The sequence below is a fragment of the Calidris pugnax genome, unplaced genomic scaffold (assembly GCF_001431845.1).
Source record: "Calidris pugnax isolate Ruff unplaced genomic scaffold, ASM143184v1 scaffold41, whole genome shotgun sequence".
NCBI lineage: Eukaryota > Metazoa > Chordata > Aves > Charadriiformes > Scolopacidae > Calidris > Calidris pugnax.
The window spans coordinates 8,958,962-8,985,035 of NW_015094509.1; the positions used below are offsets into that span (position 1 = coordinate 8,958,962).

Here is a 26,074-nt window from a genome sequence, read left to right on the forward strand (position 1 = left end):
TTCTGGGAATCCTGGTTCTTCCATGTAAAAAAATATTTGCTATGGGGAGCTGCCAGAGCCAGCGAATACCAGGAGTCAAGTAGATGAACAGGGCACATTTTCCTCTTCTGCACCCAGGGCAGGATGCCCGATGCCATTGCTGCTGGGGCAGCCTGATGAAGGAAGGATGATTGTTGACAAAGTCTGATCCCAGCCATCACACCTTTTACACAGCTTTCCTACATTCCTAGACGATGATCTATACGTACACGAGAAAGGGAGAAGTGTATGGTGATAGGTGCCGTGCGTATTCCCCCTCTTTGCCAGCGTTCTGTGGAAATGGAATTTCAAGAGTAAACTTTCCTATAGATGTAGACATGGATCTGGTAGAACCAAATCTCTGTTTTGTCGTATAGAGGCACAGAAAAATGCAGAAATGTTTTTAAAACAATGCACGTAAGAATTTTAAGGTACTACCTGAGTTACATTTTATGTAACTCATAAGGACTTGATTAGGCAGTTCTTTTCCCCTTAAAACTTATTTAAAATTGAAATTGTAACTCTCATCTGAATTATACCCGTGACTAATGTGACTGGAAAACCGTAAGACAGATTTTTATGAAGTTCGCTGTAGTCTTTGTATGAAGTTACATTTCTCGAGTCCAAAATCGCTGGCTAATATATGAGGACTAAAGATATGTTTTATTAAAAAAATATCACTGGAGTCATTCCTTTTCTGCTAGTTTAATTGAAGTCGTATGACACAATTTTAACCTACTTGCCAAAAATTTTGTTAAATATTTTTCTGAATTTCCTATGTGGTGGCGTAGTTGTTTGCTGTCTAGGAGATATGTTGTGAAACTTGATTAAATGACTGCTTTTACTGTAGACTTTTTTTTTTTTAAATTAAATATGCCAGATACTAACTTCTTATTCTGACATTCTTTCCACTTCCCCGAAGTTGCATATTTTATTCTGAAAATCACCTTTTACAAATCTATTAAACTTACTTGGTATGAAATATCTGTGTATGCTATTACATTACAGCTGCATGTATTCCTTCATTTCAACATTTGGTTGAATGCATATTTGGCAAATAGTTAAATCCTCATTTTCTGTACTGGGCTGGGGTAGCAGAGGGGTGACTGCAAACATACGAAGTTGTTAATCTGGCAGTAAATTTAGGCATACAGCCCTCCATACCCACATTGCCTTTTGTCCGGGGGACTGCTGCTTCTCTGCAAGCTTTAATTTACGCAGAAAATTCAAGATAAACTGTGTGCTTTGTTTATCTAGAAAAATCTTAAAAACCTGGCCACAGGGGCTGTTGTGATTTCTGTTTTAAATCTGTAACATGGCTGACACGGTGGAATTCTGAATTCCTTCCCAGATGAAGTCAGGGACATCTTGTCCTTACTGTCTTTTTTTTAAAGGTATATATTTTCAATATGGGGAGACAAGTGTGGCTGGTGCATTTTGTGACTCCTCAGCTCTGAAAACAGTCTAACAGACTTGGGGTTTTTCTGATCCAAAGAGCAGGGCAGGAGAGGCAGAAGGCAGAGCCACAACTCAGTAAGACCAAACCCTGTTTGATGGTTGATGTTTATGATCTCAGAGAATGAGGGAACGGGGCTCCGCATTTTCTGCTCCGCAGTTTGATGAGATCTCCAAATACCTTTAAGGAAGGAGGTTTTCCTAAAGAGGAATAAGGTGCATTTTAAAGGTGGACAGTGTCCTCTTCCTTTTGAGGGACTTGGAGAACATGGCAACAGGATCAGAGCAGGGCAGGGTGTGGAGGGATGCTCTGCTGAGGGCTCCTTTGCTCTTAACAGCAAGTAGGGGGGTTCCTGGTTTTTTTCATGTAGACGTGACTGTATTGACTTCACAACCCTACAGTAACCAATTCTTTGTTAAAGCCCCATGTGCAGAAGTGCACATTTGTCAGCACTTCTCCTCTGAGCTCTCCCTGAGCTGTGCTGCTGGGTGGCAAGGAGGTGGTCCCCAGAGAAACCCTCTCCCTGGCAGCTTTGCCACCTTACTGGATTGCAGCCCATTGCACCAGGCTCTGAGCTGTGCTTCCCTCTTCTCCCCCCATCTCCCCAGTCAAAAGGCTTAATCTGTGTTATTTTTAGTTACTCGACTTGCAAATTATTCACAGCTTTCCCCTCCGTTCTTGTATATACAACTCCTTCCTTGACACTTCCTCTCGGATATTCCACGGCTTTCTTAAAATAAAGCTACCTAAAACCTCTGACATTTCCCACCTCCGCTCTTCTGTAGATCTGCCCTTCTTATTCTCTCATAAACTCATCAGCCTTCCTAAAAACAGAAAAAAAACACCCCAATTACTGCAGTGCCCAGCTTAGCTCGTGCCCCCGCTTTTTTTTCCCACTTTCCAGCCCCTGTCTTGCCTGTTTTCTGTCTTCTTCTTCCTGAGATTCTCTTCTCCAGGAAACCTCATTCTCTACTCAAGACCTTCAAGACTCACAGGATTACACTCTTCCCATCTCTATCTTGTCCAAGGACCTCATCCTCAGTGCTGCCAAAAGAAACCCTATCAAGAGAGAGAGATTGATCAAATTGCATTGAATTAGACTGTTTTAAGAAGAAAAGAAAAGCAGTTCTCCAAGCAAAGATCTGTTTCCCTTGTCTAATTTGGGCTCCACCAGTGAATTAAAAATATATCAATATATAATAGTCAGGGTTTAAGTAATACTAGAAGTGTGATTCGATGATTCTAAGTATTATAACAGTTGGACTCGATGATCTTAAGGGTCTTTTCCAACCTAAATGATTCTGTGCTGTAAAGTTGGAGTTGTTTTAAGGTTTTCTTTGTCTTTTTGAAGCTTGTAACTTTGATAGCCTTAAATTTTCTCTGTTAAATGGTGTCTTTTCAGTCAGAGCAAAAATATTTCTTTTTAAATAAATGTCTAACTAGACAGACACTTTCATGCACAAATAGTGAGATTAGTTGTCTGAATCATGGAGGACTGTATTTCTAATGACAAAATGAAAGCCAAAATACTGTTGTTTTAGAATAGAAACTTACTGGTCTCCAGAGGAAAAAATTTGGACATTCTCAATTAATTGCATTATTACTGTAGTTTATTGTTATATGTGTATTCTTTGAAATTAGCCAGAGAAACATGATGCTAAAGGAAAGAGCTTTTCTTCTAAAACGGGGCTTGTCCATGCTGCAGAATACAGCAATTGGGTAATATTCTCTAAAATACTTGGGGATATTGAAATTTTCCTGTGTTCTATTTCAAAAGCTATCAGAACCCTGTCAGAAAAGCAATATAACTGGGTAGCAAATGTTAGGAATTTATGCATACTTAGTTTATTGGGGCCTTCAGCAGACTCTGAAACTGCAAAATGTGGGCTCTTACTCTGGAGATACTATGGAAGGAAGGCTGCAACACCAAAACTGTGTGCAGTCTATTACGAAGAAAGAGAAAGGGTCTAAAAAGTTATTGGTGAAAGTGACCTTATTTGATAGTTCATTTGAGGTCTAGACTGGAATAGGGAATGTTATAACTAAAAATATCACTGAAATAAAAAATAAGCAGTGTAATGAGAATGCAATGAGACCTAAAATATGTAACTTGCCGTGAAGCCTAGCAGTTTAATTAAACTAGGAAATAAAGCATTTGCTGAGATTCTGGAAATTTCAGAAAATCTCCTGTTTCCCAATCTGCTAATGAGTGAAACAGTTTCCACTTTAGCAGATTGAATCTAAAAGAAAATGGAAAAAACCCTTTGAATATTTGGCTGGATTAAAAAAAATTAACTGAGCATTGCTAGTTTGGAGGGGATTTTAATGATGCATAAAGGGACTGCTAGCGTGATGTATGCAAAACAGAGCAATTAAGAATGACTATTGATACAGCTAATTTGACCCTAAAATATGCACCAGAATTGCTCAAACTTAGCAATAAAGAAGACACAGCAGGAGAGAGGCTGGGGAAAGCAGGAGGCATAGCATGGAGGAAACTCAAAGACACAGTTTCCTAAGACAGTGTTTTCGGACAAACTCAGCTGGCATTGCAATAACTTAAAAAGAATGAGGACAAGCTAGTAATAAAGGAAAATGTAAGTGCCTCATTAAAAAGAATAGTAGTCCTGTGTTTAAGCTTGTCGATGCTGCGTGTGTTCCAACTTCAAACTCTAAACCTGGAGCTTGTCATCAAAGGAATCCTTTAAAACCAGAATGCCATCGCGTGAACGAGTCATGGGGGACTGGTGTATTAGGTGTTTATCAGGGCCCTCTATGAATTATTCATGGCATCATTTCTAAGATAAATTTGTGACACAAAGTATTAAGTGAGAGCAGCAATATTTCATGGTACGCCTGGGAGAAAATGAATGGTGTCCAGCTAAAACGTTCAGCTCCAAAAAGCAGTGGATGGGACGTGGAAAATAATGTGCTGCTGTTAAAAGCACTGAGTTTCAGCTTGGTACGGTCATGGTCTTGCTTGTGTGATTGTAGCTGATACAAAGCACATTTCACAAGTGGAATTTCACTATTGTAACGTAGCTGAAGACAGGGAAGTGTTCCACGTTATTGATACTACATCAAGGTCTTAACAGATCTTATTTAGTATACTGTTTCATTCTTGTTGACAGAAAACTATGCTGATACTTGAAATGGAAGCAGATCACACCACTTTGTTTGATGATGAATTCTCGTCTTCTTTAGCACAAAGTGGGCTACTGGTTTTATTTTCATTTTATGCTGGGGCAGAGGTTTTAGAAATTCCAGACATTTTATGAGAAGTACTTGCAGGATAGAAATATCCCAACTACTGTCTCACAGTAAATTCCCCATGTCTACCTGAAAAAGGTAGGGAGTGCATTAGGAATTTAATGATTGTCAACAGTGTCATCATGTATCTTACTACTTTTTGTATAAATACCCTCTTAAAGACATTCCAGGCTACAAGGTAATAATGCAGAAATGTGCAGCTCATGATGTTAAATGCAGCAGTGGACAAGACTTGAGGATGATATATCTGTATGTACTTTTCCCTAGCAGCTCCTGAAGCAAATACATCAGTGGCTTAGGCAGTATTGGAGAGCAAGGGATCCAGTAGTGCAATTTCTTCTGCTTCGATGCTCAATTCAAGGCTTTGATGGGCATTTATGCAGGGTCTTGAGAGGGTGAAGCTGGCAAAGCTCTAAGAAACATCATGGTTTTCACAGTTCTAGAGCACACGGTGGGGAGCTACAATCATTTTCGCTTTTATTGGATACAGATGAGCCCCATCTTTGCACTGCTGCTCCTCTCTTCAGCTAGTGCAACCTCTTACGAATGCTATTAAAAATCAGGAGGGGTGGAAAATAAATACAGCTTTCAGACTGAAGAAAGAAATAGACTTTAGAAATTAAAACCAAGAAGATAGTGTTTTACCACTGAACACACTATAAATGCAAGTTAAAATTCTTTAGCTGTTAATCTGCTCACATCCATCTGCAGTGTGCTTATATGCTTCATGTAAGCTGAGCAGCTATTTGTTTTGCTTGTGGGTGATCCCAGTGCCTTGGCTTGCAGGGGAAAAAAAGCTTTTTCACAGAGGTGGAATACTTTTTATATTTTTCAAGAGCTGACAACAACATGATGACTTCTCTTGAAGAGATCTGATTAGCCATCATACACTGTCTTCTTAGAAAATACTTTATCTTTGTACTTAATCCTCCCCATCAGTAAGGATTTATGTTTATAAAGTGGGAAAATATTTACTGAAGGAAATTTAGTATTTAAATTACTGATCTCTATTTTGATTTGCAAAAAAAAAGACACAATTCAGCTTCTGCCTCCTGGCTTATATGCTATCTTGAGGGTGAACCAGGTTTGTTTTTTTACATGGCATGTGACAGACGAGCATAATTTGTCTGTGCTTGTACCAAACCATACACTTCAGTTACACTATGAGGGAATGTCTCAATTCTATCAAGCATAAGCAAGATATGTAGGACATAAAATTCAAGTCTTGTATACCACCCTGGTAAGTAACTTATCACAGGGAGATCACCTGCATGTGTAAGAATATGTGTGGATTTAGTAAACATTGTCACATCTAGAAAATATCCATTTTAGATTTAAAATGGACATAAAGTGTGCATATATACATATGTATACATATGTGTGTAACATGTCCATGTTATTTGTTGACAATTATCTTTTACATAAGTTATTAAAGAAAAGATTTTGGCAAAATGCTGAAGTCAAACTGATTAGTTAATAAAACTTGGTTACAAATAATTTTTTACTCAAGCATTTAGTATTTTGGCTAATCTAGGCTTGTTGCTGATATCTGCAAGTGTCTCTTGATGAGACCTGATGAGACTCTTGAAGTGACTCTGTGATGATTTAAAGGAAACAGAAAATAGAGTCACTAAGAGCTGCATTTGAGTCTGACTGGAGAGTTTGCAGTACCCAAGGAGAGTGAAAGGGCTAACAGCCACTCCAGCTCAGAGGGAGTACAACACAGCAAGTGTCCTGGTCTACTCACTGCACGCGTTTCCTTAGTCATAGATCGACCATATCGATGTTTTTATTTCATCCTTTAACTTAGGAGACCACGTGCCCTATAGTATTTTTTATGCTTGGGATAAAGCATAAGAATGTAGAAGTTGATTGGTAAAGAGCACTTTTGTGGTAAACTGTGATTGTGTTTCCCAGTTAAGGGTGAGCTAGAGGGGGAAAAAAAAAAAGCTACTTCATTTTTCTAAAACATTGGAAATTTGCAAATTATTCTGTAGCTGGAGAATACTCTAGAGTTGTTTTGGTTTTGGATTTAATTATGTGAGCTTAGAAAGAACAATTTATTTGAGTACCACCTCTCATCTTTTCAATCATATCCTCCTGTAAACCCATGCTATTTTCTTTATTATGATGCCGCAGTAGGATGGAAATGGGGATTTTGGTGGTTTTGAGCAGGTGCTGAGCTCTGAAATGTTCCTTTGAGTACATAATCTCAGATCCCAGTGACCCAGGAGGACACAGTAGGATTCCTGCACTGATCCATCAACGAGTGCCTTTATAACCGGCTGCCTTTGCCAAAATGATCTATTTAAATTGACTGGGTACCTTTATAATTTGTTTTTATTCTGATATCTTCTTTTTTTTTAGACTATGTAATATGTCATTTATATAGATAAAAAAGAAAGAGGTGCTATTTTATTTGTGAAACAGTTTTCCTTCCTTTTAAAATTTTCTACCTACCCCTCTACATGATACACCTGTCACAGAACATAGTTTTCCAGTCCAAGTGCTATTTTGTGATGCCTTTTCAATACGTATTTGGTCTGTGATCTGCAAGACTTCTGATTTTGTAGAAGTGGTACTTCGCTTAGGAGGAAGGAGTTTCTAAGAAGCAAGCCAAAATAGTTGAACTTCATGAAAAAAAAAATGTAATAAGTACAGTACTTCATATTTTTTAATAAAAACATGCATTGAAAATATTCTTAGCAATTTTACTTGTGAATATTGGATTTGTTCGATGTTCTTTGGTCAGAATAGCTGTGCTTTTTAATAACAGGTAGATAAATACTTATCGCTTTCAGATTAAGATAATGAGGAAATTAAATTTTCCTCTGTAGACCTTGTTTTGTATTTTAAATAACTGCCTCCATAGCTTATATATATATTTAATATTTTTTTTAACCTGCCCATTTAATTTCAGTAGAACACACAAGTGACTGTGAGTTTGGAAGAGCTGATACCCCGCCTCTGGGACTGGAAAGACCGAAGCTCAGCAGGGCTTTTGTCTTTCCCCAGCTTTAATGGACACATGCAGCGACAGGCTAGGAGGGGGCCATAAGAATCTCAAACTTCTTCCCCACAAGTGAGCTGAGACTTTCTCAAGCTCCTGCAGAGCAGGAGAGATCAGCCCATTGGACCTGAACCTGATGCCCCTGACCTTAGGGCAGCGGCAGCATCTTGACTGTTGCCTGGGAGGAGGCAGGAGATGCTGCTCCTCTGTATTAAGCATCTCCTACCAAAGCTGCTTTCACAGCCTTGGTGTGGTGATGGCTGGAGGCTGGACCCCAGTGCTTTGTTTTTTGTGACACGACAAACACACCTCTATTTTCCACTTAAACCATGGAGCCATTGGAACCGTGCTACAGAACCGGCTGCTCTATGCTTTATGCCCAGCACCTTCTCTTCTTTAGAGCTGCCTCTTCTAACCAAGCTGCTGACACATCTGTGGTTATTTCGGGTCTAAAATCTTTCTAACTTCAGCCTGATATCTATTTTATTATCTTAATTTTACCTCATTGGCCAGCTGGCTGATTTAGGAGGAGAGCAGGGAACCCACTGGGATGTGTGCAGGGAGGGGGGGTTGTCTTTAAAACAATGAAGTTTGGTGGCTTTTCTGTTTACAGTCAGCAGATCAACATTTAGAAAATACACCTTTAAACCACTTGTTTGCACTTTGTTCATGATGAAATATTGGAAAATCCAAGGTGTTTTTTTCAGATTTTGAGTATCCCTTGTATCCTCTGCCTTCAGTTATGAGGATTGCTAGTGCCTAGTTTCAAGAACTCTTCAGTTGATTTTCATTGTGTTGAGAGAAAAAAAAAAATGAAGGTCAGGTCTGTTTGTGAACTTCTTCCATTTCAGCTAGGAAATGAAATAAGTTTTGACAGTGATACTGATATGATTTCTCCTCAGCACAGAAGTGTGTGTGGTAATTTATGCTTTATCATTTGTGATAGTCTTCTCACTTGGTTTTCTTTCTTTCTTTCTTTTTTAAATAGTTTGAGGGGCTGTATTTTTCTCGAACGTAATTAGCATTACACTGCACAGAGAACACTATTCTTGATCTGTTTGCTCTTCCGTGCTGTCAGGTTTGATGTTCAAATGTATTAGTTTATGAATAGAATCAATCGAATAAACAAAGGGCAACAACTTCTGTCTGTTCAGTTCTGCCATGGCAGAGACGCTTTCAAAATTTATCTGAGAACTTATCTTTCTTGCTGAGCAGCCACAGCAAAATAGAAAATGCCCTTGTATTTGCCTTGTTTTAAAAAGCCGTGCATACATTTCAGCAGCCGATTGTATTTCAGATTCCAAAGTACTGATTGTTACTTTTCATTTCTCTGATAAAAAGCAAAATAAAATTACGGAGCCCCTCAGTTCTTGAAATGAGTAAACATTTCTCATATAAGTCCAGCAGCTCATTTTCAATTAATTATAATAACGTAACCATGACAAAGCAATGGTAATTCTCATGAAAATTTTATTTGGATCTGCTGAAAGTGGAGGTGCATCACTTACTGCAGACCACCATGATGACAGCAGCGTATGTCTCAGAAATCTATCAAGGTAGTTATTTTATTGGTTATTATGGTTTTCAGACACTTACAGTATGTCCCCAAAATGTGCTTCTCTTGTGCTACTGCAGCCCACTCCTTCCTGGCACGGGCTCTCTCCCCCACCTCAGTCCTTCCCCACAAACAAGCCAAAAATCTTCTCGATGTCAAAACCCGCACTTGAAATTGGTGGTGTTTGGTGAATGTGGAGATGACTGAATGGAAACCCAGGCTTTTCATCCATTGGAGGGTGGAGACCAAGGCAAAAAATGCTCAAATATATGGATATTTAGTACTAAGTCCAGTGTCTAAAATTGTGTTTTAGGACTTCGCCCCAAAAGGACTCTGCGCTTGGTGCTGTGGACGGCAGAAGAGCAGGGAGGAGTAGGCGCCGAGCAATACTATCAGTTGCATAAGGTAATTGATGTCTTCGGATGATTTGCTTGACAGCAGTTTTCTCCCTGATACGTGACTTGCATATTATTTTTGTCAAAATGTTCAGCTTAATATCTAGCCGACAATAGTGATTCCAGTTCTGCCTGTAATTACATTTTCTGGTTTTAATCATAAATGTAAACTTCATTTTAAATTTAACAGAAAGCAATGTGACCACACATATACTTGTTCTGCTTGACCTAAGATACCTGTCACAAAGCTGTTCTGAAACAGATATTTCATGATGATATCTGCCATAGCTTTCAAACATAGCTAACTTTCTGAGAATGAATGACAAATGGTCCACATATGTTGGCAATATAAATAAATTTTGTTTGCCTTATATGTTTCTGCTTCATTGCATTTTCCCATAATATTTTCCAATGTAAAACATAAAATAATACAAAGAAAAATCTTCGCTATCTTATCTTAATAGCTTGTAATCTAAAATACCCTTTGCCAATCATTATTTCGATAGGATCTGGAACATTTAAAGTGGTTGATCTCTGATGATGCAAGGAACACACAAACTCTGTGACTGGTTATCAGTATAAAAATATTGTGTATTGTCACATCTGTCTCTCCTGCCAAGAACTGTCTTTTCAAAGTACATCATGACATAAAGGGAAGTTGCATAAAACTATTTTGGAGATAAGTCTTTGGAATATGTGGTGGTTGTTTTTTTTTTTTTTTTCCCCCAGAAAAAACTGTACTGTACCTGTATAACTAAGCTAAACTAGTTATCTTCTATGCTTTTTCCTAATTCAGTATTCTTGCTCTCAGCAATGGTTAATATATCCAAGGCAGAGACAAGATGAATGCAGAAGCATTTAGGAAGTCACTTGCTGTACCATAGCATGAAAGCAGACTTTCAACCAGTTCCTAAGAGTATGTTTTTAATGGTAAGCAACCTATCAGGACAAATAAATGAAAAATTCAGTTTGAATCAAATTCATTGTCATGAACAAAACTAAATCAATTTGCATCTGCAACAGAGTTGTCAGAGATGGCATTACAGCAGTTATGCTTTTCTGGCTAATTGATGAGCAGTCAGTTATTTCCCACTAACTTGTTCAACATTTACTAAGAAGTGCATTTAACTACCCATATATAATGTAGTTCCTCCTTATATAATTTGGAAAATTATAGGGGTAGCTCTGCTCTGTCATTTGGAAGAGGTGCCTAAGAGCTTGCTTTCTCAGCTTCAGGGAGGTGACAGGTTGCAATTTAGTATGTATTAAGGACTCTGGTACTCTGGTGTTCGGCAGGATTAAACTAGAATGAGATGTTCTGGAATATGTAGCACAGGAAAGAGGTGCTTCTTATGTACAGAAGTGCATTTTGGAGGAGCTGGAGGGATGCTCTGTGCCCAGTGCATGCTGCTCATGAGAAAAGTATCATCCCCTCTGTAGATTTCCATGTTGGAAAATAAGCTCTGTCCTATGCTGCTGTTGTCAGCAACACATGGAACTGTCTCGTGCCCGTCTCATCTTCTGCCAAAATGTCTGCATTTCACTGTTGTCTCTAGGATTTCTATTCCAGAAGTAATATCAAAAGGCAGGCTTAAGAATCAAAAAGGGAAATATAAAGCAGTCCGGGTGTTGTTTGAAAGACATTTGGTTACTTTGCTTTTAAAAAAAAATTGAGACAAAGTTGTGTCTCAATTTTTGTTCTGCTGATGCGATTCCATCTGGATGTTGTGTTCTGCAAAGAAAGCCCAGTCTAACTTCACAAGAATTTGTAATTTACATGGCGAATTTAAGCAGAAATTACATCCGTCTGTTGTTTGTTGTTCTTGTTTCCCTCCTACCATGCGATCTGGCATAATTGTGAATTGATACGACTATAGGACATCACATTACTCATAATAACAAAATATAGCAGATTAATACTGTACATTATATTTAGCATGAAAAATAACCTAACCTTTTAATTATTTACTTGCACAAATCTCTGGCAATTAGGATAGTACGGCACAAACATTGCTCGCTGATGGTAATGAGTACAAGTTAACTAAGAGTGGTATTTAAAGATGCCTTGTTAAATGAAAGATGGCCTGTATGACTCATCTACATAGCTGGGCTTATTATGACTTTAGTTCGCTACAAACAACTAGAAATATGAATGCAGTAATTCAGCACAGACAGACACAGATTTAGTTGACATTGTAAATTACCTCCTCATGTCAGTGGAAATGTGGCAAGGGAGAAGAAATGAAGACAATATAATACTGGACAAGTACAAATACTCTAACTTTTGTAGCTTATTTATTATTTCTTTCAATTTAATTTCAGGTCTTTCTTCCTCATCTGTCATTGTAGGTTGACACTGCTAGAAAGTGGATAAGTTACTGCAGAAATAAGTGAGATTGCAGCAGCATAGTGGTTTTACTATGACACCAATAATTAACTCATATCCCTATATAATAGCATTATTTATATCACTCAAGTATTTCTGTAGAGCCCAGTATTATAGTTTCTGATTATTAAAACTAGAGGTAAGGTATATTGGCTCTTCAGAGCTTTGTGATAATGTTAAGGTCTACTGTATTGGGTTGACCAAAAGCTCATTCTAGTGCTGTCTCCTGTTTCTGATAGCATCCAGTAAATCAATGCTTAGGAAAAAGCATATTTGCCCAGCTGCAGTTGGAATAAACTGAGACATAGATTACTCATGCAACTGTGCTTTCATTTTATCACATATATATCTGGAGAGCATAGAATCATAGAATTGCCTAGGTTGGAAGGGATCTTTCAGATCATGTAGTCCAGCTATCAACCTCACACTGACAAAAACCATCATCTGTTGTTTCCTGTGTATGTTTTTTCTAAGACATTTCCAAAAGTTGAAAGCCAAGTATCGTCCAGCAGTTTCAGTGCCTCATTAGTGCAGAGATACCTGCCACCCACCCACTAGTACATCACAGAGCACCTGCAGAAGCTTCCCAGGGGAATCACCAGCATCTTTGCTCCCAAAGGAGATACCTGCTGAAGTGCTCACTGCTTTGAACTGTTAGCCAATAACCAGATTTAATCCCAGACTGAAAAAAAAAGGAAAAGAAAAAAAGCCTGATTTTTTCTCTACAGTAAAGACTCTTCATGAAGGGTAATGAAATTAAAGGATCTAAGTGTAAAACAGGCTCCAGGTCTTGGGGTTTGACATTACATCTGAAGTCTTTGCCCAGTGCTTAGTGTTGTGTGACCCAGCTGCCGAGTAGACCTCTTACATACAGACAGTACAGTAAATAACTTCAAAAATGTGAAACATTGCAACTGCTTCTTTTCTTTCCAAGTCGAACGGAAGGAGCAGGGGGAACACAGTTTAGTAATTCTGTACTACCTCGTGTTGCAGCTATTTGGTACATTCAGGTTCTCATACAACATCTGAACCTGAGTGCTCTCCAGTAAGGTTTTTAAGTTTTTTGTGTTTTTACTCTTATACCATGGGACAAAGAAGAATATGTAATGAAATGGCTGTCCTCCTTTCGTTGCTTCAGACTAGTTTCCAAGAAAGATCTGTATACCCTGAAGACAAGGTTACAGTTATTTACCTAACTGAATTAAGGGACTATGAATGGCTGATAATATTTATTTTGGATTATAAGTATTGCATACAAGCTCCTGGGAAAGCAAATACATTTTGTAATTAAACTGCTGAGATCCTAGGCCACATTCAGATTTACTTTAGTAACTCTGTTGTGGTCATTGAAGGCATTAATGTGTTATGAATTGAATTCAGAATGCATTAGAGAAAGCATTCTTGAAATATTTCTGCATGCTTTTATTCATATCTTAATGGTGTTTACAGTACTCACCTAAATTTCTGGTGCAAATGCCATACACTGTTTTAACATTTTAGGAAAGGTTTAACTTTATGAAAAATATCACCAGTGTGTACTATGGTTTCCTTTCTGTGTTTATTACCAAGAAGATTTGATATTTTGCCCAAACTGGGTCTGCATGAAAACAGGACTTCCTGAAAAGCTGGTATCTCGCTGTTGCTAATTTAAGTACTCTCTGTTAATGCTCACGTAGAGGTTTCTACTGTGATTTGCTAATGAGTTACTTTCTCTAAGAAGTAAATATCAAAAAGATCTTGTCACTTTCAGGTGAAATAATTCTTCCCAGGAAAATATTGGTTCCTCAAAACCATAGTTTTCGTAAAACTCATCTATTTCAACATTCCGTTTTATTTCCCAAGGTACCAAGTACACTGGTGAAACGTGAGACATAGGTTTGTGTCTGATTTGAACCAAAGACATCAAGGACTTTAATGTGGGTTCTTTTATCCCAGGAAAATATGTCAACCATTTGCCTATTAACTGTTCTTAGGAAATATTCTCGTAATCAAAAGTTTTGTAAAATTACTGCTTGTTGTTTTCACCACTGCTGTCCTGTTGATCCCTTTCATTGAGAAATGAAAGAAATGCATAAAAAGAGAAATGTTCTGTTAAAAAACTACAAAAAGAGACTAATTGCACTGTATTCTCCGGAATCACAGTTAACAACCAGAAGTGTCCTTGATTGCATTAAGCAGACTAAAGCAAGCTTCATTATACAATTATATTTTACACCATTTCTAGGTCAGTAGGAAATCATAATTCTTAATATTCAAGTGTCACAGTCCTAATGAAAGCTGCAGAGGAAACCAGATTTTACTAAAAGACAAAGACCATTTGATTCTTTACACTGCCTGAAACCAGAAGGGTCGACCAGAATCAGCCATTTCAGTGTGTCTGTGTGTGGCAAATTTCATATACGTCAAGCGTCAGGAGAACTTTTGTCTTTGTAGTTTTCCTCCCTTTTCTTTCCCTCAGGAAAGTCGCAGGGCTGCTGTGTGAAATGTTGTGAACTGGTGGAGACATCTTCTGAGGATGGCTGCTCTGCTTTCATACTCCAGGCAGATGCACCCAGCCACCGGTCCTCGGTGCTTTGGGACGTTCTGCTGTAAGAAAGCTGGGCTCCTTGTATCCAAGCTGCCTGCAGCTGTGCAAGACACAGAAGATTATCTCCTCTTGTTGACTCACCGTGCTGAACTTTCTTCTCATTGACTTCTTTTAATTTTAACATTTCACCTCTTACCCAGAACCTAATAGCGTTCTGCATAAAAACAGGAAATATTAACAATGTTCATGCTGTGATAATTTCTCAGTTGTTGCCAACTTATTTTCATCTCTCTTTTATTGAAAGTTACAAAAGTACTCATTTTCTTACTGAAAGAGTAAGAGTCATCTTTGGTTGAAAGATGTAAATGTTTTTAATTTTGGCAGTGTTGCCTATTTTCAGGCGAAAACCTAAAACCCTTTCAAAAAAGGACAGCAGTGGGACAGAGTCATTCAGAGTCATAGATAGTGTTTTGATACCCTTGTCTTTGAGCAGTAAAAGGGCTCGAGTTATGGAATGTTTTCCAGGGATGGCGCTTGTCTTTGATATGCTTCTTTGTCAAAGAAAAAATGCTCCCAAGACAAGGTAATCTGATGCATCCCTCACGTAGCCTGCTGCTGTCTTCAGAGCTGTCTGCTTTTTCGTGTCTATCATCCCAGGGATCTCACAATACTGAATGGTCATCTCTGTGAGTGCTGGCAAGTGCTTGCGGAGGAAACAGTAGTGGCATTGTACAAGGCAAGACATGCTACTAGTATGTTTTTACTGAGTGAAACACTAATAAGTACACGACCGGATCCTGCTCCAAGGCTGTTGAACTTACTGGGAGTTTTGTCATTGGCTTCTCAGAGGTCACAACTCTGTAACTCTGATAGAGAACAAGACATAAAATCTTCTTTATGGACTGCTTTCCCACAAAATGTGGCAGAAATATTTCATCTTTTAACGAAAGTACGAGCCTTATTCATACCTTGTCATCTATCAAAAATTGTGCTAGTCTTCAGCTTTACAGCAGCTTTCTCCCATATAATGATGAGGTAATTTACAAAAATTCAGAACTCACAGTGTTCCTGATTTTCCCTGTCTTCATTCAAAAAGTGAGTGGTATGATCCCACTTGTGACTGATGGTTATTATGCCTTGATGCTTCCTAAACAGCTGTTCTGGTGTTTTTGCTCTAGTTTCCATTTATGCTGTTTTGCTCCATTAAATAATCTTGATCCTAAACAGCAACCCAAAATTACACTACACCATGTTTATATATTATTGAATACTTCAAGGAGATTATTTATTTTCTTTTCTTCTTTTCCAGCTGTTGTATCCACTTAGGTGTTTCTGGTGTTTTCTCTTGTCTTTCCTGTAGTCTTCCTTGCCAGCCTAACAAGGGTGGGTGTTGATGTAAACACACTTTTTGAACTGTGAGTGGGATGACAGTCATTTCACCGTAAACTCTGCAACATGGTTGTTGCTGCGCTATACTTGGATTCCAACTGCTCTGAGTCAAATACTGGAATACAAGAATACAAGTGTTGGTGTTTCCTAAAGTTAAGTGTAAATCAATAACAGAAAGCTGAAAATGTACTGTCGGATTAACCGATGTCCCTTATTACTGGAACAAATTAACCATTAGTCAAGGACAGTGCTTTGCCATTACAGACTTTCGTATTTTCCCTGTAAAGTGGTGATTTGTCTCAGTGGAATGAAAAAGAAAACCAGTAAATGGGCTATTGGACAAGTAATAACACTCTATTTTAAATAGCCCCAAATTACAGAAGGCTTTTAAAACAGCTGTTCCCTTGCTTATCATTACAGGTTTCTCACTGCTTTAGATGGGTAAAAGGAATTGCCATCAGTGACTTGGTAGATTAGTCATGAGATGTTGGAGTCTAGTTTCACATTTGGTAAGAATTAACAATTGGAATTTTGACTGAATAAGTAGCTACTCTATGATTGGGATTGCCGGTGTCTCCTCTAGATGGGACATTTCCTACTGAGAGAAGTACCGATCATGCATATGACAAGGGCTTGTTTTATTAATTGAAAAGATTTCACTGTAATTTCATGTTTTCAAGTGTTTGCCTTAGAGATGAGAAGCACTTACATTTTAAATTTTGCTTAACAGAGATAAAAATTGATTGTTTATAGAGAAAACAGAAATAAAAGGAATTAAAATTAAAAAATTAAAAATAGGGAAAGTATCGGCAAGGATTGTGCCTATTTGCATATTCAATGAAAATAGAAAGCCAATTTTCCCATGCAGTAATTATTGTACTATTTCATTTAAAAATTCAGTCAAAGAGCTAAACTTGATAAGGAGAAGTAACCTCTTCTGTGACCGAGTCATAGGAAGATAAAGGATAAAAGTCTATTTTGGTGTTCAGTGAATTAGGTGGCAGGTTACACTAGCAAGATTTAATTTTCTGGTATGTGCTAAGAGAAGTGGCACAGTATCAAGATGCAGCAAATAGGATTACTTTCCGAAAAAAATGCATACTGAGTGTAAAATGCTTATTTGAATAATACATTCAATATGAGGGAAAATGGAGAAAACAGCTGAGCCTACAGTTATTTTAGAAAATCTTACTGGCTTGTTATGCTGTTCCTTTGAACTAGTCAAGGGAGCAATGTACAGTCTCACCCTGCTTTGCTAAGTGGCAGTAATCCCTGCACCACAGAGGGCAAAGGACAATGGAGCATCTTCTCTGCAGCACACTTCACAGCGTGTATTTCTTTCTGTATAAGTAGAAATGCTAATATACGTGCACAAAAGCGGGTACAGTGAAATCAACCCGACACCCTTTTTAAATATGGAAACTTTCAAACTCAACAGTGAATAGAATTGTCATGAATCATATCTTCCAGTGGACAAAATAGGGGAAAAGCTTTCTCAAGGACACATGGTACTTCAAGTTGTGGTGACCTGTTTCTTTTTTGTCCCCCAGTGAGTCTAGTTTCTCTCCCCAGGGTGTGCTGTTTTCTTGTCACTCCAGCACGTTCTAAGAACTGAACAGATTTCTTACAGAGCAAGAATATGGTGTAATGTATTGTGGGTGGTTTGTTTTCTCAGCTTCATATTAAAACCACATGTGAATGTTTATATGAGAAAAGGCAACTGAACACTGTAGTAATGCTCCTATACTAGCCATTTATGAAGTTTTGGAAGTTAAGAATTCTGTTCTTCAGGGCAGTAGGTGAGATTTTTTCTGAGTAGCTGCACTGCTGCCACACTCACTCTTCTCACCTCGGTGCCCTGGATAATCCTTTCCACTCGCCTTATTGCTCCTACTCATTGCTGCTTCTCTGAAAACGAGCAAAAGTCCTGCTTCAAAGATTCAGCCAAAGAGGCCGTTTCTGAACAATTTCTATCCTGGTATTTGTTGAGTGCTCACTATTATTATTTTAGCTTTGGTTGGCAAGTTGTCAACGCACTGAAATTGTGTTGTCTACCTTAACTCGTGTTCTGTGTAGTTCTTTCTGTTGTACCTGTGACTTTTGAGCATCATTTGCCCGTTTCACCATAAAATGTGCTTTTCTTGGCCTGATTCTCTCCCACTACATTCAGAGGGTCAGTGAATCACAATTTCATGTTGAGACTCCTGACCTGTAGTACTGCATTTGAAGCTAGGTCTAGATGCCACACGTATCTTTACGTTTAATCTTTTATCTAAAGATTTTTGTCATTGTATAAAAAGAGTGATTGCCAATTTGGTGACAGCATTGGTTATTTCCAGCAGTTGGATGGGTAGATAGGTGGACTGGTTATTTCAAGGTATGGGAACATTTACAATTACTTCTTCATATCCAAGGATTTTGTATTAATTTTTTTAACTGCTGGATATGATTCTGAGTAAGAAATTAATATATCTGCCATGCTAGAACTTGTTTCACTCAAAAGAGAAAAGTTCTGGGAAAGTAGAGCATAAAACACAGATCTTGGCAAATTCTATGAAGAACTTCTGAAAACTTATGGGGCCAGATTTTTATATTTGTGGAATATCACATTCACAGCCATCTGTAATTCATATTTGGTTTTATATCCGGAAAAATGTGAAAGAATTCCGTACTGAATAGTAGGCTTATATAAGCTGTTAATGACATGGATCTGTTACTCACTGCTATCATATATTTCTTGTAATGATTTTCTTGTAACAACCCATGACAGCCATAAAGTTCTGGAATGAGATTTGGGCAGAGGAGTAAAACCTGCAGTAAGTTGTCTTACTCACATTCAAGACGGTCTGAAATACAGCTTTTTTTTCTGCCTGACCTGGCCATAAACTGTTTTATTTTGAAAAAAAAGTGATGTGCCTCTCAAAAAGAGTGAGCCTTCCTTCATGTAAAGTCCCTACATACTTCATTCCAATTAAACCTTTATGGGTGAGTGTTCTGAGTGCATGGGAAGCAAAGAAATGCCTCTAGATGCTAACTTTTGCTCTTTTAGCTAAAAAGAATCTTCCAAGTGCACATAAAAGCAAATGTTTTTATGCCATTTATACACAAAATATATTTATGCCATTTATACACAACCGCCTCTACAACTACCTGAAAGGAGGTTGTAGAGAGGTGGGGATTGGCCTCTTCTCCCAAGGGAATAATGACAGGTGCAGAGGAAATGGTCTGAAGTTGCGGCAGGGGAAGTTTAGATTAGATATTAGGAAAAATTACTTTACTGAGGGTGGTCAGGGACTGAAACAGCCTGCCCAGGGAGGTGGTGGAGTTGCCATCCCTGGAGGTGTTTAAGAAATGTGGAGACGTGGCACTTCAGGGCATGCTCTAGTGCCCAAGACAAGACTGTTGGGTTGGGTGTTTTGTTTTGTGTGTTCTTTGATTTTGTTTTATTTTTTTTGTGTGTGTGTGTGTATGGTTGGAGTCAATGATCTCAACCGTCCCTTCCAACCATGAAGATTCTGTAAAATCTTAAAATTTCATGTTTCCTGTAAGGACTTACCTTTCCTAAGGGAAGTACAAACTTCCCTTAAAACAGGCATTATTCTTTCAGGTCAGGAGGAACCTTGACATGTCAGTCCTCCAACCAAAGTCAGAGTTGACTACTTGGTATATTGAAAATAATGTGTTTCTGAAGAGGCAGCAGCTGTTTTTTTTAACATGATTCCCTTCACAATCTAAGCGAGCTTTGAATGCATCTAATTTTAAAGCTAACCAGACAGCATATCCTGCAACAGAATTTCTGAGTTTCAGGTCTAAGGAGAAAGTGAGAGCTCCAAGTGAAAACTGAAATATGGTGGTGATGGCTTACCTTTCTAGGTGGCACTTCAGAAGTCTTAAAGCAAGTATCTGGGGCCAGCAGACCAGTCTTGTTGGGCATCCTAGAAAATATTGATGTCTCAGAACTGAACTTGAATTGTTCCAGCGTTTTCATATAGAAAGATTAGGTCCCTTCATTTCTGCTTATATACATGTGATCACATTTCTCTGGAAAGAGAAACATTTCTCTGCTTCTTAAACAAGTTTGTTGTGGTATGTTCTCTGTGACATCTAGAATCCAGTATGTGGTGCTGGTTTCACAAAACAATATGTCCTTTCCCTCCGTGTTTAGGAAAATATCTCCAACTTTGATATCGTCATGGAGTCCGATGAGGGCACCTTCAAGCCATCTGGACTGGGTTTTACTGGCAATGCTAGAGCTCGGGACATCGTGAAAGAGATCATGGCTCTGCTGCAGCCCATCAATGTTACGGATGTTTACGACAACGCAGATGGGACGGACATTGATTACTGGATGAGAGACGGGGTGCCAGGTGAGCGTGATTTACAGCTGACACCTCTCCTCCCACACAGTGGCACGTTGGATGGGTGGTCTGGTGTTTTGAAAACAGTAAGAAATGTTTTCTCTCAAGGAGTAAAATTTACCATAGGTAAAATGCGGATATGTTCAAAAGTGACCAACAGAAATAGGACATAAAGTGTATTTGAGCTGCAGTTTAATAATGATATAGATTATACGTGGCATAACATGGCTAAAATCTTCTTTTCGGCTTTAAGGATTTATAATAATTAATCCCAGACTGGTGGTTTATAAATAGTAAACTAAGGCAGAGGGGAATTCTCCAATGCAGAACAAATAATTTTTTTATTATTATTATTATTATTATTTTTTGAGTTTGAAATATAGGGGTTTTTTTCCCTGTTTTATATGCTGAGGAAACAATGTTTTTGAGACATGACATGTAAAAGGTGAAGGAGCATTAAGGTGTGCTGAAGGGGTAAAATTCTGCAAAGTTTAAACTGGTTTAGGGGTTTGTTTGGAGTGTTGTGTCTGGCTCCCATTGAAGAGCAGCTTGTTGGCAAAGAGGCTTGCAAGCTGTGCAAGAGAACCATGGCTGGCAGCCTCCCTGAGCAGGAGACCCCACACCAGCACGGGGGCTTGCAGAGCACAAGGGTCCCAATTAGAGGCCAGCCTGGGTGAAGCCTTAGGGAATTTCCATGGTAGTTTCCACGCTTGAATAACAGTAGAAATAAAAAAGTTTCATAGCACTGATATTTAAAATATTACGATCAGTTTTAAAATTTTAAGGTTCTTTTTCTCCAGTGTTTTATGACTGAAATAGGCTGGCGCATTTTTCATGCTAGTTTTACTAGTAACTACTATATGCTTAGAATCTCATAATATTTGATTAACTGCCTTGTTTCTCACTTGGTCCTGTGGAAGACGCAGTGGGTCATGGAACATATGCTTCTTATTTACGGTCAGAACCCTTTGCTTCTCACTCACCTGGGTTGTACAAAGATACCATAAAGTTGACCACCTCAAAAAATGTATGGATATCTAATTTTCAAAGCAAAATATCTAGGCTGGGCAAGAAGTATGGATGAAGGGAAATTGTTAAACAGCCAGGGATTCATCTTCAGCTGGTGTGCTGCTTTCTGGGTAAATGCAAGCTGTTTGGTGCAATGTCATAACAGCTGTGACACTGATGTGCACCTGGGTTCCTAGGCTCTGTAAACCTCTGTAAGGTATCTCTGCACCTGACATGAGTGATAGGACGTTGAGTTGGGTTGACTTGAATTGAGTTGAATTGAGTTGAGATGAATTGAATGTAAGCACTGTTGAGAGGCTGTAGCTGTGCATCGTCCTCCACAACTTGTAAGTGCTTGTGCAAAGGTCCAGAATTTCAGACCAACATGTCTGTGCTATAGTTAGAATATGAGAACTCACTGCACAGCCTGTGTTTAGAAAATTGGGTGTATTGGAATGATTTCCTAGGTAAGGTGTTGGGGACAGAACGTGGAGGACATTACAGTCAGTCATCAGGGGCTTCCATTGTGCTTCCCGTCTGGGGGCGACAGATTATGGAAGGAGAGAGAAGATTTTAGCATTCAAATGCCTTGTTTTCAGTTGATAATGTGAGTGGTGCTTGTGATGACTGCGTATTGAGCTTTTATGCACGGCTTTTCATCAGCTGAGGTGCACCTGGAGCATAAACAGCTATAACTTGCCGTGGTCCTTTTGATTAGTCACCTGGGCTACAGGAGTAAAGTACACTCAGCAGGAGCAGGGCAGAAACGGGAGTCATCTCCCGTGATCACCTGTACTCCTCAGAAAGCATAAACTATGAAAAATATCATAAACTATAAGCTCAACCTTGGGAAAATATAAATACACCAGAAATGAGACCTCGGTTTTTAAATAAATCTGATTTGCTTTCCTATTAAAAATTTGGCACATTAATTGATGGTGGATTTTTTTTTTTTTGCTGTCTGAAGCTTTGATTCATTTAACTTCCTGTTAAGCAAATAACAAAGTGTTCTTGTAGCATAAAGGAACAGTGATGCTTTTTTTGCCCATTGAGCCCCGGTGGGAAGGAATTAGCTCCACTAAAATAAATTCAGCTGCCTTAGATTGTATTTCATACTGTACCAGGGAGAAGTCTAAGACATCTTGTAATCTTCACGCCTTTTCTGCAGTATTCTCACTGCTCCAATGAGCCCTTATGGTATATAATAACATTGGAACAAATTGAACACACTGTAGCAGCTTTTGTAATTTTGTCCAATTTAAACAAGCAGTCAAGTGTTGACACTTCATCAATTTTATTTAAGTATTTTATTGAAAATACACTCGGTGGCTTTGTTTCCACAACAGTGAGAGAAAATACAGTGTACTTCTTGAACAATCAGAATGGTTTCTGACATCAGTTCTCTAGAATTTTTCTCCTTTTCAGTGGTAAATATTCTGAGATTCACCTTTTTAGATGCTATTAAAATTCTGGTCCTTTTGGTCTGAAAGGTCCACAGAGGGCACCAGCATGTGTGTTTTTCAGAGCTGTACATGGCGGCTTCTGAGACAGGCAAAGTGTCTCTGGCTCCTTCCTCTCTGCTATTTCCAGCATGTTTATTTTTAATGGGCATGCAATGAAATGTTATTTGTGAAGCTACTTAAACGTATTTGCAAGAAAACAGCAGTGACTATTCTGAGATTTTGGGACGAGAGGCCAGGAGAGTTCAGAGTGCTTTGCAAACCTTAGACTGAAGCTTAACTAATAGCTCTGAAGCACAAGGAAGGTGATCTGCACCAAATACAGCAGTTTAATGCTTTGTAACAGCGGAGTATTAGAAATATTTCCGTCGGTGGCCTTTACATTGGATTATTTTGAGAGCAGTTCAGCCCAGCAATGAGGAATGTCTGTAGCTGTGTTTTTCTAGTGATAGCCAGTTTTCAGCTACTGAAAATATTTGTATAACGTTTGTTTTGCTTCTTCATGAAGTATAAATCAAGTGAAATGTGTTTTTTGTGGTGTCGTATTTTTCGCTGCGGTTTCACAGTTTTGAGGTAACCATTTCTCCTAAGACTGCTCCTTTATTAATTATGCAATTATTTTCCTCAGTGTTCTTTTTAAGGGTTCAATTACGTATTTGTTTTTAGTTAGAGATACATCTAAACTGTGGCACATAAAGATGTTTCTTTCCAATATTGAGTCCAAGTTTGGCTAGAATTTGCAAATATGGGTGGGAAGACGGGTTGGTTGGGTTTATTTGTTTGGTTTCTTTGTGTGCTTTTTCACAACAGGCTTCTTCAGTGTCTGAAAGGGTTAAAAAACCATTAAGCAAGCCCTGCAGACTAGCACCCAGGTATTTTTGTTGAAAAAATAAGGTGTCTGATGATCGCAAGGTGCTTTGAACATGATTTAAACCAGTTCCTAAAGTAATAGCACTGGGGTTGGGTCAGCCTTCCCTGCAAGCCCTCGGAAACTGAGAAGGGGGAATGAAGTAATTATATTTGTATTATGGTGTCTAGTGAACATTAAGTTCAGCTTCAGGTGTTGGGGTAATGGAAAATGGGTGCTCTCCTGTTTTCTCAGAGGGCAGGCTGTTGTGACACGGTCTATTTCCAGGAGAGCTGGTACAAGGACACTCCTTTCTGCTGGGCTCATCAGGGAGGTTATCTATTGCTGCAGTGCTTGTGATGGGAACACTTCTCTGCTAGGAACCGAGCTGTATGTGAGATCGAGCTGACCCAGGACATCAAACAGCTCCCCAAAGGCATGTGGCAACTCCTCGATTTAAAATTCAACCAGTGACCTAAAGGTGAAACTCCTTTTCACGGTGTCACTCTGAACCTTGATAACTGTTCGTGTCTTTCTGTCTCCACAGTGACCGTGTCTTGCTTTTTTGTTGCATTACACAAGAGGAGGAATTATTCTTCCAGAAACTAATAAGCCAGTAGTTCATCTAACTTTAATGTATCTTCAGAAATCAAAAATTCATTTCTAACCCAATCTATTAGTCATTTTCTTGGAGGTGGCAAACAAATACTATCATATATCATTTCTCTCATTGTTACATTTCTCATTGTTATACTTTCATAGTGATTCTTTATTACCTTCATCTAAAATAAGATGTATTTTGGCCCTTAGACACTAGACTTTCACATGCATGGTTTCCTTCCTTACATAAGAAGTTAAATCCTTCATTCCACCCCTTTCCAGGCCATGCTGCCCACCCTTCCCCCTGTCCCCACCATCCCTTTTATCACCAAACTCCAGCAGGAGCCTGCCAGCTTGAGCCAAGCCTGTTCTTCTGCTTGGTGTCAGCCAGGGCCACGATTGAAAAAGTAGTGTAATGGGAAAACTCCCTGACTTGAGATTGCCAGCCAAGTGTGAAGAATTGGGTAAACTCTCTATTTCCCAAATTATAAGTAGGTAAACTCTGTTCACTCTTGGGTATATCACTGTTTGGAAGTGATAACTCCACTGTAATGCATAAAGCATTGCCCCTCAGCGTACCTGCTCCATACTCTCTGCAGACTTGGACAAACTCTGTGGATCCAATTTCTCAGGTTCTTTTTATTGCCAAAAGAGTAAAACTCTAAGGAATAAAAGTAATGTTGTTAGGACTTCATAAGCCAATGCTGGAAAGTCCTTGGCTTGATTGTGCACACGTAAGGGATGTTTCACTTGACAAAGACCTTCTGAAAAGATGATGAGAAGAGAAAAAGGTTTCCTTAAAAATAGACATTAAACTTAACTTCCTCATTTTAATATGTAGCATTTGTGTGATTCATGATCTGAGATGTTTAGCACAGAGTATCATGTGGAGAGCTCCAGTTATTTGACCAAGTGACTAACACAAGTGAAATGTTTCCTGCTTGCTCATGCAGCAAAAAGTTGGACAAAAGTCCTAAACGCTACTCAAAAAACTAGCTTTGTACAGTATTGCAAGTACTGAGATCATTTTAGCTACTTCACAGTTGCTACATTTTTGTACTTGCTGAGTTCCCACTGCCCTGGACATGTGCTAAAGTACACCACCAACACCAGCCACTATAGGTTTGGGTTTTTTTCATGGAAATGAGGGGTAAGGGGCTTGTGGTCAATACTTATGTCTTGCCTGAATCATGATCTTAGATGAATCTAAGATATATAAGCACTGTTGTGTGATAATTAGCAACATTGTATTGCTTTTTTCAGGTCATTCATTTCCTTTTTAAATATCTTATTTTATCATTCCGAAAGGAAATATGGTGAATGAGTGTGCTTCACTGCAGAAATCAAATTTTCTGCAACTTGGGAGGTATTAAATTAAACCAGTATGCTAAAAGAACAATTATAATTGCTTGGCACTTAAAGAACCTACTATAAATGCTACAGCTATTAGAACCATTTAAAATCTTGATTGCAAAAAGAACTGTGTGTATTAATCTGTAAAATAATTCATCTATGCTCTAATTTATCATTGTTCCATAAAAATGGGCTTTTGAAATTAGAAATTACTCTAGAGTAATTAAATAAATTTAATATGCTGCAACTTTTTATGAAGGTGGATACCTTAAAAGACTCATAGTTTAACATAATATCTCAGTTATATTAGCCTTTCATATGACCTTCTCTATTTTAATAAAGTTAATAAAGTCTTTGAGACTAATCATTTAATGAAAGCACTAGTCTGTAAATGACGGTAGGTTTTCTTATTAGTTGTGCTATATGACTACCAGACAAGCTT

At 38.5% G+C, this 26,074-nt stretch overlaps 1 protein-coding gene across 7 annotated transcripts in view; it reads left to right on the forward strand.

The window, feature by feature from the left end:
- The window catches only part of CPQ (carboxypeptidase Q), a 154,632-nt gene that overhangs the window by 104,827 nt on the left and 23,731 nt on the right, over nucleotides 1-26,074 (forward strand). For all 7 annotated transcript variants that reach the window (XM_014965147.1, XM_014965145.1, XM_014965146.1 and 4 more), the window contains 2 exons: nucleotides 9,623-9,714; nucleotides 20,172-20,373. In XM_014965147.1, coding sequence (XP_014820633.1) covers nucleotides 9,623-9,714; nucleotides 20,172-20,373 — 294 coding nt within the window. The remainder of the gene's footprint in view (nucleotides 1-9,622; nucleotides 9,715-20,171; nucleotides 20,374-26,074) is intronic.